This window comes from Lygodium microphyllum, chromosome 15 (genome assembly GCF_053477565.2).
Source record: "Lygodium microphyllum isolate KBCC chromosome 15, Lygodium_microphyllum_v1.1.10, whole genome shotgun sequence".
Taxonomy (NCBI): domain Eukaryota; kingdom Viridiplantae; phylum Streptophyta; class Polypodiopsida; order Schizaeales; family Lygodiaceae; genus Lygodium; species Lygodium microphyllum.
Window position 1 is genome coordinate 83,549,661 of NC_141149.1, and position 17,220 is coordinate 83,566,880.

General features: G+C 42.9%; 1 protein-coding gene across 12 annotated transcripts in view; it reads right to left on the reverse strand.

Annotated features, from left to right (window-relative positions):
- The window catches only part of LOC148024723 (uncharacterized), a 165,524-nt gene that overhangs the window by 5,323 nt on the left and 142,981 nt on the right, over window positions 1-17,220 (reverse strand). For 6 of the 12 annotated variants that reach the window (XM_087693753.1, XM_087693756.1, XM_087693750.1 and 3 more), the window contains one exon: window positions 2,391-2,501. In XM_087693753.1, coding sequence (XP_087549879.1) covers window positions 2,391-2,501 — 111 coding nt within the window. Of the gene's footprint in view, window positions 1-1,946; window positions 2,502-17,220 lie in introns of those variants that run through there. The other 6 variants (XM_087693759.1, XM_087693752.1, XM_087693755.1 and 3 more) reach the window with 2 other exon arrangements.

Here is a 17,220-nt window from a genome sequence, read left to right on the forward strand (position 1 = left end):
TGTGACAAGTGATGCAATTTGAAAATCCCACGAGTTTGAGATTCTTCCTTCTGGAGCTTCAAAGATATAAAGCATCCAAACACCACATCATAGATAAATTAGAGATATCATTGCGTGCCACAAGAGACAAATATTGAAGCTACTTTGTCACACACAACTGCATTTTCACCTAAGGGAAAGACCATGTCTATCTTTGTTTTCTTTTTCATAATATCATGCATATTTGTATCATAGTCATACTCTTATATAGAGTATTTCCTAAACATCTAGTTTCATAGTCTTGTCTTGTACCTTTTCAAATGAGAGATACGTTTCATTGAGTGAATTGGCTAGTCTCATAGGCCACAACGGCCTTTCAAATGTCTATACTCTGTGTGTGTGTGTGTGTGTGTGTGATTAATCTAGATTCTCTCCATATACCATGTCATCAAGGATGTATGCTATATTATGCCCAATAATTGTAACTAGACAAAGATAAGATTGCCCCAAATGGTTTTATCCTAACACATATATGAGCCCATCATTTAGTCGTATAGCTAGTCATTTAATGCTCCATCCACCCCCATTTTGCACTTCACAATGCACTATATATTACATCTTACACTTTGCACGACACACTTTGATACCCAATAAATACTACCCCTTGTATATGGTTTTGTCTCACAAGCCATTTGCGATCTCAATAGACTAATATATCTTCGTTTCTAGTCTTTGCATGTATGTGTGTCCCCTCAACACTAGTGCATTTTTGTCTCTAAGTCTTCTTTATTCACACCTTGCCAATCCATCTCATCCTACTTAGTCCATCTATAGCTCATCTTGAACAGATCAATCCATTGATAGACCATCCTGAGCTTGTCATAAAGTTATCCATCCTAGCCCTCACAATCATCCTCTCAATCCAAGTCACAGTCACAACGCATCTAGATAGACAAGTAGAGCAGCGATCAGTTGTGTTTCTGAGTGGATTGTCCCTCTAATAGCCCGTCCAACAATCTATTTGTGTTTCCAACTAGTACGATTGCAATCTTGTGTGTGTGTGTGTAATGGACACCAATTGACACTGATATGTTTCTAGCTCCTATAGTTGACACTTGTATGTACTCCCACCTCTTAGTAGTCATTGCTTCTATGTTTCCAACTCGTCTCTGACAAGTCGAACCTCCTTTAGTGGCTATTTTAATATTTCCCCTCTCCTTTTGACATAAAGCTTTAGTTACACGCACAAGTCTAAACATTCTCTTATTCTCAACCACCTCCCCCTACATTGCAAGGACAACACATAAGTCTAAATATTCTCTTATTCTCAACCACCTCCCACTACATTGCAAGGGCAACACGTAAGGGTGGGGGTTAGGCTTAGCTCTTGCCCTAATAGGGGGGTAGGCCCAAAGACTTTCAAAACAATTTTGGCATTACCACCAAACCAAATCTAGAGCCAAGCCCATGGAAGGAATACCTCACTCAAGAAGTCTCTAGCTTGGAAGCAAAGTGTGGTTTTAAAACTCACTTGCCAAAGTGGTTACATGCTTAGTAAAGCTAGCATAAAAGCTGACAACAAATATGTCTAAGACTAACAATAAGATTGAAGATGAAATTGAGAAATCCATAAGCAAAGTGCAATAGAAGGTGTAGAACAAAATTGAAACAAGAAAAAAGGTAGAGAAGAAAGATATAACAAACACTATTTTTGTGGTAGCTAATGGAGCCACATTGCAAAGAAGATTGCATTTCATGCACATTTAGGAGGCATCACTAACAAATGGCATGGATAAACATAAGAGGGACTTGATGATGCAGACTGCTAAGGATGTTCGAAGTTATCCAAACTAGAAACAAAATCAAAGCTAATAGTGGAAGAAAAAGGGTTCCAATGGATGATATAGTTCAAATGGATGATACCATGGAAAATCACCAAGCAAGAAATTAATTGAGAAACTTTGGCATTTGAATGTATGGAAGATAAAGTTAAGAGTATTAAAGTAATTAAAATGTTTCAAGGAAACGAATGTGGATCACAGCATATGTGAAAAGGGGGAATGATGACCTTTCAGATGACATGTTTGTCACAGCATATGTGAAAAGGGGGAATGATGACCTTTCAGAGATGACAATTACCAGAGTCATAAGAGAATAAGTCAACTTTCCGATATCATACCCTACAACTAGAGACAAGGTACCTTCACTGACCCTTCGATATGCATCAGTACATCATGAAGGCTCCTTTCATATTTGATAAAGCAATGTCATGAGTATTCCATGGAAGAACATCATGAAAAGTCTTTTGACATGTGCTGTAGATCATAAGAGTTGCTTGTCACCAGGCCTAACTCATACCCACTGTATAAACCATATCATGGCAAAAGACAACAGAAGTCCGCATGATGTACCTTCAAATATCTGCAACTGTGCAGAGTTTCATAGAACCTGCACTGTGTCAAACTTATGGGAGACCAACCGATGAGTATCACAAAAGTGAAATTCTCCTTTGAATGAGTGGCCTGATTAAGTACAGTACAGAAACGCCTTAGAACTGGATAGAGTGATTGAAAACTACATACCACACGTTATCAACAAAACCACCAAATATGACACCTTGCAATGCATCCAAGAGTTCATGATATCTACAAAATGCTCAGAAATTCATGGCCTAATCACAAAATTCTTCACACAACATAATCTCCATGAAACATTTATCAAGTATCGAACATGCATATAGTATGTCAGGGTGAAAACCATTACATCTTGCAAGGGGAACCAATAGAAGAGGGCTTGCCTGGAAGAGGAGCCCCAAAGGGAGATGCATGTCTAAGGCAGCAGTGCATAAGGAGAGATTATGTAGAGAAACGCAAAACCAAATGCCTATACCATGTAGGCACTGGTCTTCTTTTTGAGAGAACCTTCTGAACCACCAAAATCCAAGATTTAAGGTTTCCTACCAAATAGGAGAGTTACAGCCCATAGCCTAGCCCATAGCCTAGGGTCAAGAGCCATGTCAAGAGAACCTTTAGGCAAGAATGCAAACAATATCTGGGTCAGGTTCAAATGCTCCAAGTAAATGGGGCAAAGTTGTAGCATATACTCACGAGCTCAGTTTAAGACTGGAGATGGTCTAGGTGCACAAGCTCGCAAAAGATGCTAGAATGAGGTTCAAATGCTCCAAGTAAATCGGGCAAAGTTGTAGCATATACTCATGAGCTCAGTTTAGACCGTGAAGATGGTCTGGGTGCACAAGCACACAAAAGATGCTTGTGCACCTAGAGAATGAGGTAAGAGTTTCCAAAGGGCCAGAGGGGGAGAAAGAATGAAATATTAATGTCTATTAGAGACTGGATCAGCCTATGAGACATATCCATGTACAAGAGAATATCCTCATGGTATCTATCAAGGAAGTCAAAGTGAAAAATTCTATCTAATTCGCTCAGTTTAAGACTGTGCAGATGGTCTAGGTGCACAAGCATGCAAAAGATGCTAGAATGAGGTTAGAGTTGCCAAAGGGCCGGAGGGGAGAAAGAAAGAAAGAAATATTAACATCTACTAAAGACTAGATCAGCCTATGAGACATATCCATGTACAAGAGAATATCCTCATGGTATCAAGAAAGTCAAAGTGTGGCAACGGGCCAGAGGGGGAGAAAGAAAGAAAGAAATATTGACGTCTACTAAAGACTAGATCAGCATATGAGACATATCCATGTACAAGAGAATATCCTCATGTTATCAAGAAAGTCAGTGAAAAATTCTATCTAATTTGCAATGAGCATGTGCCTCATCATCTAGGTGAGCCATCACTGTATACAAGCATATCCCTCTAGGGACGTGATACTATGTGTGTGAGGCACAACAATGCCATACAGATGTAACTCCATCCAATGATGATGGGAGTTGGGGGGGGTGCAGGCATGATGGGTGTATGACTTGGAACCGGCATGCTGCTATTGAGCCCGGATGACCTCTCTCTAGTGTGATTAGAGCCGCCTCCAGCTAAAGGTGCTAGGTCGTCATGCGACTCTGATCTCCTATGCCCTCTGTAGAGATACCCCTCTTTGCCTCACAGTCCCTATGTTTGTATGTCCTTGAACCAATGCTAACCCCTTATAAAACTCTGTTAGAGTTGGTCTGTCATATTTTGTTCCCTAAACCTGCCACTAGCAGGGATGTTCCGACTTTAAGGATGTCCTCTCTTATTCACTTCTGAAAGGGCCTGTCTTTTGCTCACCTCCTTTCCCACCCTCCATGCCTTGTTAAACAGAAGTGGATCCTCCTCCTTGTATCCCAACATCATACAAAGCTTTTTGCCATCAATCCTCGGGGGAGCTCTCATTGGTTTCTTCCATGTCCATGATATGTACATTGAGGCATCAAGCTTGCCTCAACCTCTACTCCTCAATGATGCTATTTATTATCAAACAATCTTCCTTCTGTTTCTCTTCTTTCACCTCTTCTTTCACGTGTTTCTTGACCAACTCCACCTAGCCTTGTTGCTTTGGCTTCAACACCTTCAAAATTCTTGGTCATTTCTTCCTTAGTTGCTGAATATCTGCTGTAATTGCAGCCCCATACCATCTGTAATCTCCCCTCCTCCCTTTTAAGGAGATCAAGCTAATTTTTATAGTTGGTGACCTCATACTGAAGCTCTTCAGTCATCCTATTCCTCTCTTGGAGGCTAGACTCCATGTCCTCTTTTAGGGATATGAAGTGTGCTTTTATCTCCTCATATATTTTACTTTTTCACCCTTGTACCTTGGTAAGTATCTCCCTTTTGATTTGCCAAATAGCTTTGTCACACATGGCTGCCATCATTTCTCTAACATTCTCAATGTCATAATCCTGGATTTTACATACACCCCACAATGCTTCCATGTCCTTTTGCATGTGGGAGTCTTTAATTTTATCAATGCTGCTACAAATGATAAAATATTTATCACTCCTCCCTCACATGCAGCTTCTGAATTGTGGGGATATCTTGTTTTGTTAGGGTGATCCCATGATGTCCTGCATGATTATGCCAATTCCACGATATTCAGATCACACAAAGAGCACAGAAAACAAGGTGGAAGTCTAGGGCAGGTCCATGATTCCAATTGTCATGCAAGGTGGGGCTGTTGCGAGTAGGGCCGAGTTGGTGTAGCATGCGGACAGGGCCCAAGGACAGGCCAGGGCAGCGGCTGCAGGTGGGGAAGGTCAGCAAGAAGGATTTGGGTATCAGCGGGATAGGTTTGGGGTAGAAAAAAATTCATGGAATTTTTCCAAGTCCCAAATTAGCTATCATCTAATGCTATGACTAAATCAATGGAAAATAAACAACAAAAAATACTTAGTTGATGAGAACAAAATGATGCCTAAACCAGATACAATGTGGAATCGCTTAGGAGACACTCTCATCCCAAGATATCTCTCACGGCTTTATCTAACATAGAGAAGCTGAAGCGGCGGGGTATGGCCCCCCAATGATGGTGTAGTATCCTCTGCATCTGCAGATGATGCCTCCAAGGGCATGGACTGGCTCATTGTGGACAACGAGCTCTGCATCTCTCTATGGTTGTGTCTAGGGTGATCCCTATGGAGGGGCCGCTAATCAGTCTGATGAGGGCTTTGTACTTGAGGGAGAGTCAATGCTTTGTAGAACTCTGAGTGTACCCTAGTGTGCGGCTCCCTATCTCTGCTTCTAGGTCTATAAGAAGCGTTGTTTGTGACAACGTAGCTCCAATAAGAAGAGATCAACACATCCCTCATCTAGGAAATCCATCACCTTCAATAATGGCCCAAATCCCTCTCTAAACAAGCAATGGAAGCGCCCTCTGATCTCATAATACATTGGACATCTGCATAAGTGGTGCTCCTCCAATCTGACACAGCTAGCAAATCCTGTCCTCCAGGGGGAGGGATCTCCCAGAGCAAAGATGTCTCGGCCTATCATCAGAGTTGTTTCCTATTCCTGTCATCAAAGCTGTTCTGTGCACGTGACCTGCCTGTGATGGCAAGAGCTAACATGGCTCTGTTCTTGTGACGGCCAGAGCTGAGTGCCTCTTCCTGTCGTTGGAGCCATGGTATAAATTGTGTGTGGAAAGGTGTAGATTACCCCCTCCCACTTCAAATTTTTGCTGACATAACTTGACAATAAGCAGGCATGACAAGGATCCATTGCACGGTTGTAGGCTGTTGTGCGAACCGAGATAGTCCACAATAGGGTAGGGCAGCAACGTGCCTCCAAGCTAGAGGCATACAGTGTTTGCACGTGCAAGCAGACTGCACACTATCATGATCGAACTTGCAGATCAGCCCACTGTAGAAATCCTGACTGTAGCTAGATGTGACCACACTAAATCCCTGTAGCTCCGATCAAGCCTTTATAGGTTGGAATAGTGCACACACACACACACACACACACACACACACACAGAGCACACTGACCTTCTGTCCAGGGAAGACTTGGTTCCTTTGCATATGGCAATTTCTGCCACTTCTTTGCTATGACTTTTGGGGGGAGAGAGAGAGAGAGAGAGAGAGAGAGAGAGAAAACTGGGTCTACGCATGGCAGCACGTGACTACTCCTAAAAGGATGGGGGGAGCAGCTCTATTGGATGTTAATTTTCATATGGTTGCTTTGAGGTCAGCTCTTCTGCAAGCTCTTTGTGTACAGACTCATCCCTTGACGGATATAGAAAAATGTTTTATAGAAAAGGTTGGCATTTCTCATGGTAACACAGTTATTCATGCTTCTTGGTGGCATGTGCTTAACTCCACAAGATCTTTTAAGGTCTCTCAATCTTTTATCCTTTCCCATATGATCGCATCTTGGTAGGTGATGTTACGTTTTTCGGTTTGGTGTCCCCCCAAATTCTCACGAGGAGAATTCTCTCCTAGGCAAAGTATTGGTCTCTTCCACGTTGTTGGACTGGCCAAACAAAGATTTGCGAAGAGACAAGTTTACTGCATGGCTCCGTTGGGGTTGCGGTCAATCCAGGATGGTGTCATTCCTGGACACACACATCCTTATTCATTTCGGCATATTTGCCAGCACTTTCAGGTGCCTAGAGGGTATCATGTTATTTGGACGGCCATACAAGACAAAATTACAAGCTACTATCCTTTGCCTACATTACAGCTCTCGTCTCCCTGGCGCGATTGGATGCTTGTGATTTTGGATGGTTTCGAGAAAAGGTCAGCCAAACAGATATATCATCAGATGGTAGAGGCCAAGAGATGGCTCACGGATAAGGCAAACAAACTATGACACATTTGGGAAAGCAAAAAGAAGTGGCAGAACAGATTCATCTAGCTCTGGAAATCTAAGGTTCCGTATCAAGGAAAAGTGTTTATGAGGAGGCTACTTATTGGGGCTCTTCCTACTGGGAATGTGCTGCGTGCTTGTAAGATCTCTGCTGGAGCGATGCATATTCTGTACTACATGTGATGTTTTCCGTGTCTGGTCCTCATTGACTCAACACTGGATTTCAGCTCGTTCGTGGATTTTGGGGAAGATGACCTCCATGACCTCTTTGAGTTCTAATTATTCCTGCCTTTTCCATTTCCTCAGATGGACAGCCTTATGGCATATTTGGCGTACTAGGAATGCTTTCATTTTTGATTCAGTATCTAGGATTCATGGTCATGTGGCCCAAATCCAGGGTTTAGTGTTGTGGCAAATCACCTCTATGATGTCTGCTAACCCGGTTCTTCTTCATAGCTACTCCTTGGCTGGACATTGTCTGCTCCACACCAGCTGTGCTTTCAATGTGATACTTCTGTGTGAGAGTCTGTGTAGACTTTCCTTCACAACTGTTATTTTCTGTTATTTCTAAGTCAACCTAATGGTTTGATGTAAAATATTTACTACTTAATTCAATTATCTTCACGAAAAAAAAAAGAACTGGGACTATGCACAATGACCTAGTGCCATCCTACATCTTGTAATCTTTACTTATTCAGGACTAATATAGTTACCTATTACACACACACACACACACACACACACAGAGTTGGGCCTATGCATGATGGCCTAGTGCCATCCTACATCTTGTAATCCTGTAATCTTGTACTTTCTTAGGATTAATACAATTACCTATTACACACACACACACACACAGAGGTGTATGAATGCGTACTAGACACATCTTTTGAGATCAGCCATTTTCACTATGGCTGAACTGAATATAGCCTTCATTGACCAACCAATGGAGGCCTTGGGTCCTAATACAGATGAGGATGAGATGGTACTCTGATTTTGAATATACTAAGCCAATCGTCAAGCGAACCAAGCATATTGAGAATGCCCTTGGGTGTGAGACAAACACACTACTTCTTAGAAAGTCTCACACACGTCTTATGCTCAAGCAATCGGTTAGTTCGATAAATCTCAAAAATTTGATTCGGAGCATGTTTTGGATTTTGCAAATGCCTTACTTGGGGGGTATGTTGAGCATAATGAAAATAACGAAGAAGGTTTTGTGTTCCTTTTCCTCTTTTCATAAAAAAGGGGTCATCATGTTTTCTACTGTCACAATTCCACTAATGTTTTCTATAAGGTCATGGTTGCTAGTTGTTTTGCAAGACGATTGTGTTGAGGAGATTTTGCGGGACTTGGGGGATTTTACGAGGTTATGCTCAAATCCTCGTCACAAGGATATACTTTTGGGCAAGCTACCACTGTTTTATAATTGCAAGTTGGTACTTGTTGTTCCACAAAGACCAATTGCCAACTTTACAAAATTGCTCAAGCAAGAATGCCTAGTTTGCATGGAGGTCGAGGACTGTCCATTGTGTACTGATCTCTTTCAACTGATGCCATGGCTGAGATTGCAAGGTATGGCACTGCGGCCTAATACGTCCTACTTTCCCACAATAATGACAAGTAAGATTAGACTTCCATCCACGGGACTTACTGCGGCCACATGACTTTGACTTGGACTTCTGAGAGTCCTTGCCCTTATGATCATTATCATGTCTACCATGTCTGCCACCTCTAATGGTCAATGCATGTGAAGAGCGGGAAGCATAATTGTTTCTCCTGTTGATTTCCTCATGGCACAGCACGGGAAAATTGCTATCAACAAGCACCAATGGCAGGAGGTGCATTCCAATAAGGGCAAAAGGACTCATGATGTCTTGCAGGTGAATCCTTGTCTAATGATGTTTATGGTTGGCAGGAGGCGCATTTCATTAAGGGCAAAGGGACTCACAATCTAAGATGGCTTATAATTTGGGATCCTGACAAGAGTCAACCTGTAATCCTCCTAAACATCTTGCTTTTGATAAATGTAGTATAGTGATTACTTCTTGGGATCACAAATATCCACATTCTAGTCTTGTTGATGTGGATCAACCCTCAACTTCCAATGTGCATAGAAATGGAAAGAATGCTTTTACTGTTCTGGCTAACTTTTTGCATGAGGATGTTCTTGGTACCCTTGTAAATAGGGCCAAAGGGAGAGAGTTTTGTTAGAATTTTAAAAACGGGTGAGGCGGACTCTAACGCCTCTGTGGGGGGTAGATGTGAAGATCTGTGGACCTGTCAAACACGGCGGGGGGGGGGGGGGGGGGGGGGGGGGGGGGGGGGGGCTCGCTCTCTAGCTCCCTGCCGTGGCTGTGTCTGAGGAGTTCCTTGCGGTCCCCCCTGCCGTCTCCCTCTCTGTCGTCTTTGTACTCGTGTGAAACCGTCCGTATCCACCTGTGCGCTTGTCGGCGGAGCCGCCCTAGCACCGAAGTGCGTGCACTATACTATCTGGTGCCCAAAGTCATGGCAGTGTAGGTACTGCTCTGGCTGCCCAGTCACAATGACCTGCTGCTTAAAGGAGTGTCTGCCTACCTCAATCTCTAGGAATTGCAGGATATTCTTGACTTGTTTCACTGCCACCCGTACCTTTGGGACTCCTGCGGCTGTCACTGCATCCGCGAAAGACACGGGAAGGACACTGCCGAAGAGCCATCCAAAGTCTTCCACCAGTTGGCGATACTCTATCTCCAGGCCGGGAAAGAGAAGGGTGACCGGGTGTCGAAGAAACTTGTTAAGGAGTGCAAATGGCTCCACTATGAAGCCACTGTAACAAGGAACCATGTATATGACCCCCTTCGTGGACGCATGCGGTGAACTGGCTAGTAACTCACGAGCTACGTCTGCCGAGTTGAGCCGAACCATGGAGATCCCTTGGCCCATTAGAGCTGCCTCCACGATTTGCACTGTGCCGATGCGCAACATGGCTGGGGAATGTCCTACTACCTGACCATAGATTGTTGTTTCCTTTAGCTCCAGCTCTGTAGTCTGGATGGCTAAGAGTTGCTCCTCAGAGAGGATGACACGCAAGGTGTTTGACTAGGAGGGTACTTGCTAAATGCACTGGCATCTAACCAAAGGTTTCCATTGCGCGTCTCTTCTAAAAAACTACCAATCATGTTGCGGTGCTACCTAAGGGGGGAAAGTTGCTATAGATGAAGGGAGCAACTGGAGGGTTGGGGGACTGTTGTTTTTGGCGGTGGGGGAGGTGTTGGATGCCACGGATGGTCGGGTTATGACAAGCACCGCATAGGGGAGTAGTAGGTTTGCCGGACGGAGCCAGGATTGCGGGGCGGAGGCAGTGCACGGGGGGGGGGGGGGGGGGGAGGGAGGGATTTGGTGCAGGGGGTGGCTTGGCGGGAGGGGAGGGGGAAGGGGACAGTAGGGCGAAGGGGGGGGGGGAGGTAGCGCGGGAAAAATGGTAGCGTTGCGGGGGAGGGAGATGGCGGGGGGCAATGTATCCCACAACGATGGGCGGAGGAAGGGTGCACGATGGCAGCGGGCAGTCGAGGCAAGCGCGAGTAGTCGGGGCGGGGGGCAGCAATGCGACGTGACGGGCGTTGGATACCCAAATAATAGTATTTGGAGGTCATTAGTACTTTGTTACATTTATTGATGACTACTCTTGGTATACATGGGTGTATGGGCTGAAGGAAAAATTTGATGTGTTCATGCATTTTAAACATCTTGCTGCAAAGTTTGAAGCTGAAACTAACTTAAAAGTGCAGACAACTTTGCACAAATAGAGGGGGGGAATACATGTCTCGTGCTTTTGAGACATATTTGCTTGATCATGGCATTATGCATCAAGCCATTGTTATTAGAATGACTCCTTACCAAAATGGTGTTGCTGAAAGGAAGAATCGGACTCTTATGGAGATGACTCGTTGTATGCTAAAAAGCAAGGAGCTACCTCATAAATTTTGGCCAGAAGGACTTTAGTGTGTAAATCGTGTGTTGAATCGTGCCACCACCAAGACACTGAGGACGATCACACCGTTCGAAGCTTGGCATGGCAAGAAACCCAAAGTAGACTACTTTCGGGTGTTTGGTTGCATAGCCTATGCACATGTTCCGAAAGAGCTTCGTGGGAAGCTTGATGGGAAGCCTGATGACAAGGTTGTAAAATGCATATTTATTGGCTACAGCTCGGAGAGCAAGGGCTATTGCTTGTATGACCCACGCACAAAGAAATTCTTTGTCAGTAGGGATGTCCTATTTGCTAAAAATGCTGCATTTTCACATGATCAATTTCAAATGCCAACCACCCATGACATTGGTGATGTCTTTGAGGGCCTTTTGCCACTTACTTTGGAGTCAGTGCCTGCTGTAAATGGTAGGACAGACTTAATACAGTAAGCTGTTGCTGCACCATATGCTCCGGAACAGCAGGGTATCGATGATGATTTGCCACATGCACTAGAACAAGCAATATAGCATGAAAGGGCTGCTGTAAATGCAGCCAAAATAGTCCCAAGATGGCTGTTACAAACTCTCCAGGAGAGTAAAATGGATGCTTCTATACCTCAACGCACTAGAAGGGCTGCCAGAAATGCAGCAAATGATGCACGGGGGGACACATTTGATTGATTTTACGGAAGTAGATGATTGTGATGAGCATGTGTTTATGAGCTCACTATTGGATGATGATGAGCCTACTTCTTTGGACAAAGCTCAGCAAGATGTAAATTGGATGCAGGCCATGCACGATGAGTTAGACTCTATTGCCACTGACTCTACATGGGATCTTGTGGATTTACCACCTAGCAAGAAGGCCATTGGCACAAAATGGGTTTTTAAACTCAAGCGCAAGGTTAATGGTACAATTGACAAGTACAAAGCACGATTGGTAGCAAAAGGCTATGCACAGAAGAAGGGCATAGATTATGAAAAAACTTTTGCTCCAACATCCTGTATGAGTATGGTGAGATGTGTGATTGCTATGGCTGCAAATTATGGCTGGAAAGTACATCAGTTGGACATTAAGACAGTATTCTTGAATGGGGATTTGCATGAGGATGTTTATGTGTTACAACCTCCAAGGTTTGTGGTTAAAGGGAAAGAGCACATGGTATGCAAGCTGCATAAAGCTCTTTATGGTCTCAAACAGGCTCCCTGTGCATGGTACTCCAAAATTGATGCTTATTTGGCTAGCAAAGGGTTAAAAAATAGTCCAACTGCTCCCACTCTATACATTAAGCATGAAGGGGGGGGGGGGGGGGGACTTACTGATTATCATTCTTTATGTAGATGATATGCTACTCACTGGACCTACGGAAGAAAAAATTGCAGATTTTAAGGCTGAATTAAAACATCCATTTGCTATGTCAAATATGGGCTGCCTACACTAGTATTTGGGGATTCAATTCACCCAAAATCAACATGGTATCATCATGTCACAGTCACAATATGTGGATAAGCTGTTACATAGGATTAGTATGTAAGATTGCAAACCAATGTGCACTCCATGGAGCCAACCTACAAGTTGTCTATGCATGATGGTGAAGAGATGTCTGATGTTGCAATTTACAGCCACGTTGTTGGCTGTCTTATTTATCTTTGCAACACATACCGTGACATTCAGTATGCAGTATCTCAGGTGAGCAGGTATATGCATAGCCAATGGACCATACATTGGCAAGCTGTTAAGCGGATCTTCAAATATTTGTAAGGTACTCAGTCACATGCATTATTATTTCCTAGGGGGGAGATTTGCACTTATAGGCTTACGGTGATTTAGATTGGGCTGGTGGTGCAAACACTAGGCAGTCTACTAGTGGACATTGTTTCTTTCTAGGCCGTTCATGCATTTCATGGCTAAGCAAGAAATAGCCTATAGTGGCTACCTCGTCTTGTGAGGTTGAGTACAAGGCAGCCTTCACGGCAACAGTGGAATGCGTATGGTTGTGTAGATTGTTGACTGATCTACATTTACCATTGGAGGATCCTACACCCATTCTTTCTGATAGTCAGAGTACTATTGCAGTCGCACAAAATCCTATGTTTCATGCTCGCACGAAACACAGAGGTGCATTACCATTATGTCAGAGAGAGATGCTATACAGGAGAGATCAGCTTGATGTATATACCCACACAGAAAAATGTTGCAGACATTTTCACCAAGGCACTACCAACGAGAAGCTTGAGGCTTTTCGAAAGTCCTTAAACTTGTTACCCTTTGGTGATTGATCATCCTTGTACTTCATCACATTGGCACTGCAAGGGGATGTTAGAATTCGTCGACTCTATGGGCAATGCCCAATGTAATTTGTGTGGTGTGGACACTTATTAAAGTGTCAATGTAAGGTGAATATACCTAGTGTCTTAGAGACTTAAAAAAGTGACACTAGGCTCTAGAGTAAAATAAGCCTAACTCTAGTTAGTTGGTGGAAGGTTGGTTAGGTCAACCCTTGACCTAAACATAAGTTGTACTTTTACTCTATCTTTCATTCTAGCAAGTACACTCTACTCTTTTTGCTTTAGCTCACTCACTTGTTGTCATTGTCTCTCCTCTCTCTCTCCATAGCTGGCTGCCATTTTCCAACAAGTTTCAACCTCAAAATCGATTTGCTTGCAATTCTTCATGAAGTTGGCTACATGGAATGTCTATAGTAATTACTTACATAGCTGACATCATGCTATGTGGCAAATTCTGCATTCTAATGGTTGGAATGTTTTGTGTCAAAGTATGAGAGTCACAAAGAGACAGAAAGAATCATGCACTATCGTCGTTTCAAGTTCTTTTAGACTGGTGCTCTTGTAAGAACTCTCTCATGTATGGCTAATTGTCCGTGAAAGTTTGAGCCTGTGTTGATTGAGAGAGGTGTCAGGTTGATTCCTTGTCTTTGAGATCACTTGCGATGGAGTACTATGGCTAGTTGGTGTGTATGATGGAAAAATTTCATTAGTGGTGAATTATGACAGTACTTGTGATCATGCCTCTCTCTTCGAAGGCCTAGTCTTATCATGGGGACTTTAATATGTGTGTGGATCCATCTCATTCTACCTCCAAACATTGCTTGATGGATGGGCCTAAATACCAAGACTGGAATGCTTTTGCATCACTAGTGTTGAAATAGGATCTATGATCTTGGTTATCTCCATTTTACCATGGTTATACCTTTCATTCAGCACAACACTTGGAAGCTTGGAAACGTTTGGATCACATGTTTTATGCTTTTTGAATAAGCAACCATTACATTTTGATTCTTTTTTCTTTCGGCATGTAATATATGATGGCTATACGAGAGAATTATTGCATCAGTTCACATCGGATCTCCTATCTCACAGGGTTGCCTCTCTTGATCTATTGATATTTAACATAGTGACATAGGATGGGTTTTGGGATTGGGGACGGGGACTAGAATTGCCATTCCTTGTCATCATCAGAGGGGACTCTAACAAGGGGATGGGGTTGGGACGGTTTGAGGATAGGGTCGAATTGGAATAGGAAGCTAGAAAATGGCCATCCCATGTCACTATGGTATTTAATGTGCAAAAGGTGGATAGGCAATATGAAATACATCATGCCACACTTTGAAAATAAAGATTGTAGACTGTAGAGCAACTCCTAGCCTTGGCACATTCTCTTCTCATGGACTTGCCACAAGACCACCTCTTGCTTTCTGTCTCTATGAGACTATCACAACTTTATACTTTTCAAATGCCATTCTACCAACACATAAATTGTTGCATTATCAAAGGGATTGTAATCATTGCTAGTCCCATAAATTCTATCGTGGTTTACATGCTTCCTTTGCAAAGGAAAATGTGCTCAAAGTAAGCAATTCTGCAAGTGCAATGGTTATAGATCCTCAAGCTATTGTGCATGTGCGCAAAGCTTACTTTATGAATATGCTTGAGTTGCAATCATCTCTTTCAGACAATTTAGGTAGCCCATTCTTTGTTTCGTGAACTAGTTCAAGATCAAGTTCCGCCAAATATAGTTGAGCCATTAGATGCGTGCATATCACAAGCTAAGGTGATGGAAGCTTTGTTGCACTTGCCTAAAGACAAGAGTCTCAAGTAGAATGACCTCACTAACTAGTTCTTTGAGACATATGCAACTCACTTGGCCATGCCTTTGACTGTTGTATGTCAACAAGTTTGGATGATAAAAAAGACATTGGCCTTTTGGAAGGCAGGAGTCATTAACCTAATATCCAACCATGCCCGTTTTGGCTTATAGATTGCATGAGCACCTCCTTAACATTGTGCATTGAACACAATATGGATTTATCAAAGGAATATCCTCTATAATACCTTGAATGTCCAAATGGGGATAGGCTATGCACATTGCACAAATCAGAAATTGATGTTGGTTCAATTGCATCTAGAGAAAGATTTTGACCATCTGGAATGGTTGTTCGCATGGCTCAACTAATGCACTAGATGGGATTTGGTCCTCAGATGTTTGGAGCCTGGACTGATTTATACTATTAGTTTGGACTCTTCTTCTAGAGTTTTCTTAATGGTGAAGTGACTAAATATCTTCCTCTTTGCCGATCTGTTAGCCAAGGCTGTCCTTTGTTATTTGCTCTAGCCACTCCTCCCATTTTGATGATGTTGCCGCACCCGGTGGCTAATGGTGAGCTGGTTGGCCAAGCTTTAGGTGATGACACATTTATGTTTCTCAAGGCTGACTGAGATAATATTCAGAAAGCAATGGAAACAAGGCATCCTTTTAGGTGAAACAATGTGAATAGATGCATTAATATAAAGGAGACGTATGTTCACTACAAACTTATCATATATAGAAAACGCTGAGAAAAGAGCAGATACTATTGTTAGTCATCTCATGAAGAGAAACAGTCAAAGAAAGACTGTTTTAAGTGATCCATTGGAAAAAGTTGTAATTATCAATGGAACGGTTTCAGAGTATCCAGGAGTTTTTCCCAAAGTGTGAGAGGTAAATGAAGCTCACAAGTAAGCTGAGAGCCATACTAGTGAGCTCCAGGCAGCAGGTCAGCTGTAGAGAACATATGGAATTGTTTGCTGAGGAGCGCAGCAACATGCATAAGTCAAACTTGCCATGCCTCGTCTAGCCAGAAAGCTACCCACCAGCAATGCACCAACCAGACACCTCCCGAAGAACACTCTTGATTTGAGAGGGAAGCTTGTTTACCCATGACAGACAAAGATCAACCCTCTTCAAGGGAAAGCACACACATCCACATGCATGTAAACAGGCACAGTCATGACAAAAATAATAACACAACTATCCCACTAGATCTGTTTCCTTACACTGACATAAATGGAGCTACAGAAAAGAGGTGCAAGCTAGGTCGGTGTGATAATAAAAACTCTGACCATCTCCAACAGGGCATGAGCGAAAGCATCAAACAAACAAGTTCTGCCAAGCCCCACATCCTGACACATGCCACCCTATCATCCTGGTCTTCACCCATATGCTTGCTGTAGCACTCATGCTGCTCAATTTATCAATACTAGCCAGCCAAGTATCATTCCCTCAAGGCTCAATCCAAAACTATCTTAATACCTCGTTGATCACCTGATATACTTTTCCCTCTAGAAACACACTGGAAGACTCAAACTAGCTCACATCTGACTTAGGGTGTGGAACCCAAGCAGATTACCATACCTTCAAGGCTCAATCTAAAACTATCTTAATACCATCTTGATCACCTCATATACTTTTTCCTCAAGAAACACACTGGAAGACTCAGATAATAGCTCGCATCTGGTTTATTGTGTGGAACCTGACCATACCCATAAAGATAACTACATTTCATGTACTAGACCCTAGCCTTGGGAGCAGCTAGCATTCAACAATATGATTGTTGAGATCCCTTGATTCTTCAAGATGACATGGATCAAAATTTGGACAAGGCCTTGAAACATCTTTTAAAGTGCAGTAGTCAACTTTGCATAGGTTTAGGATGGGTTTCTGAGTTGGGCCCTTTACAAGGATGCAAAAAAATAGTCACG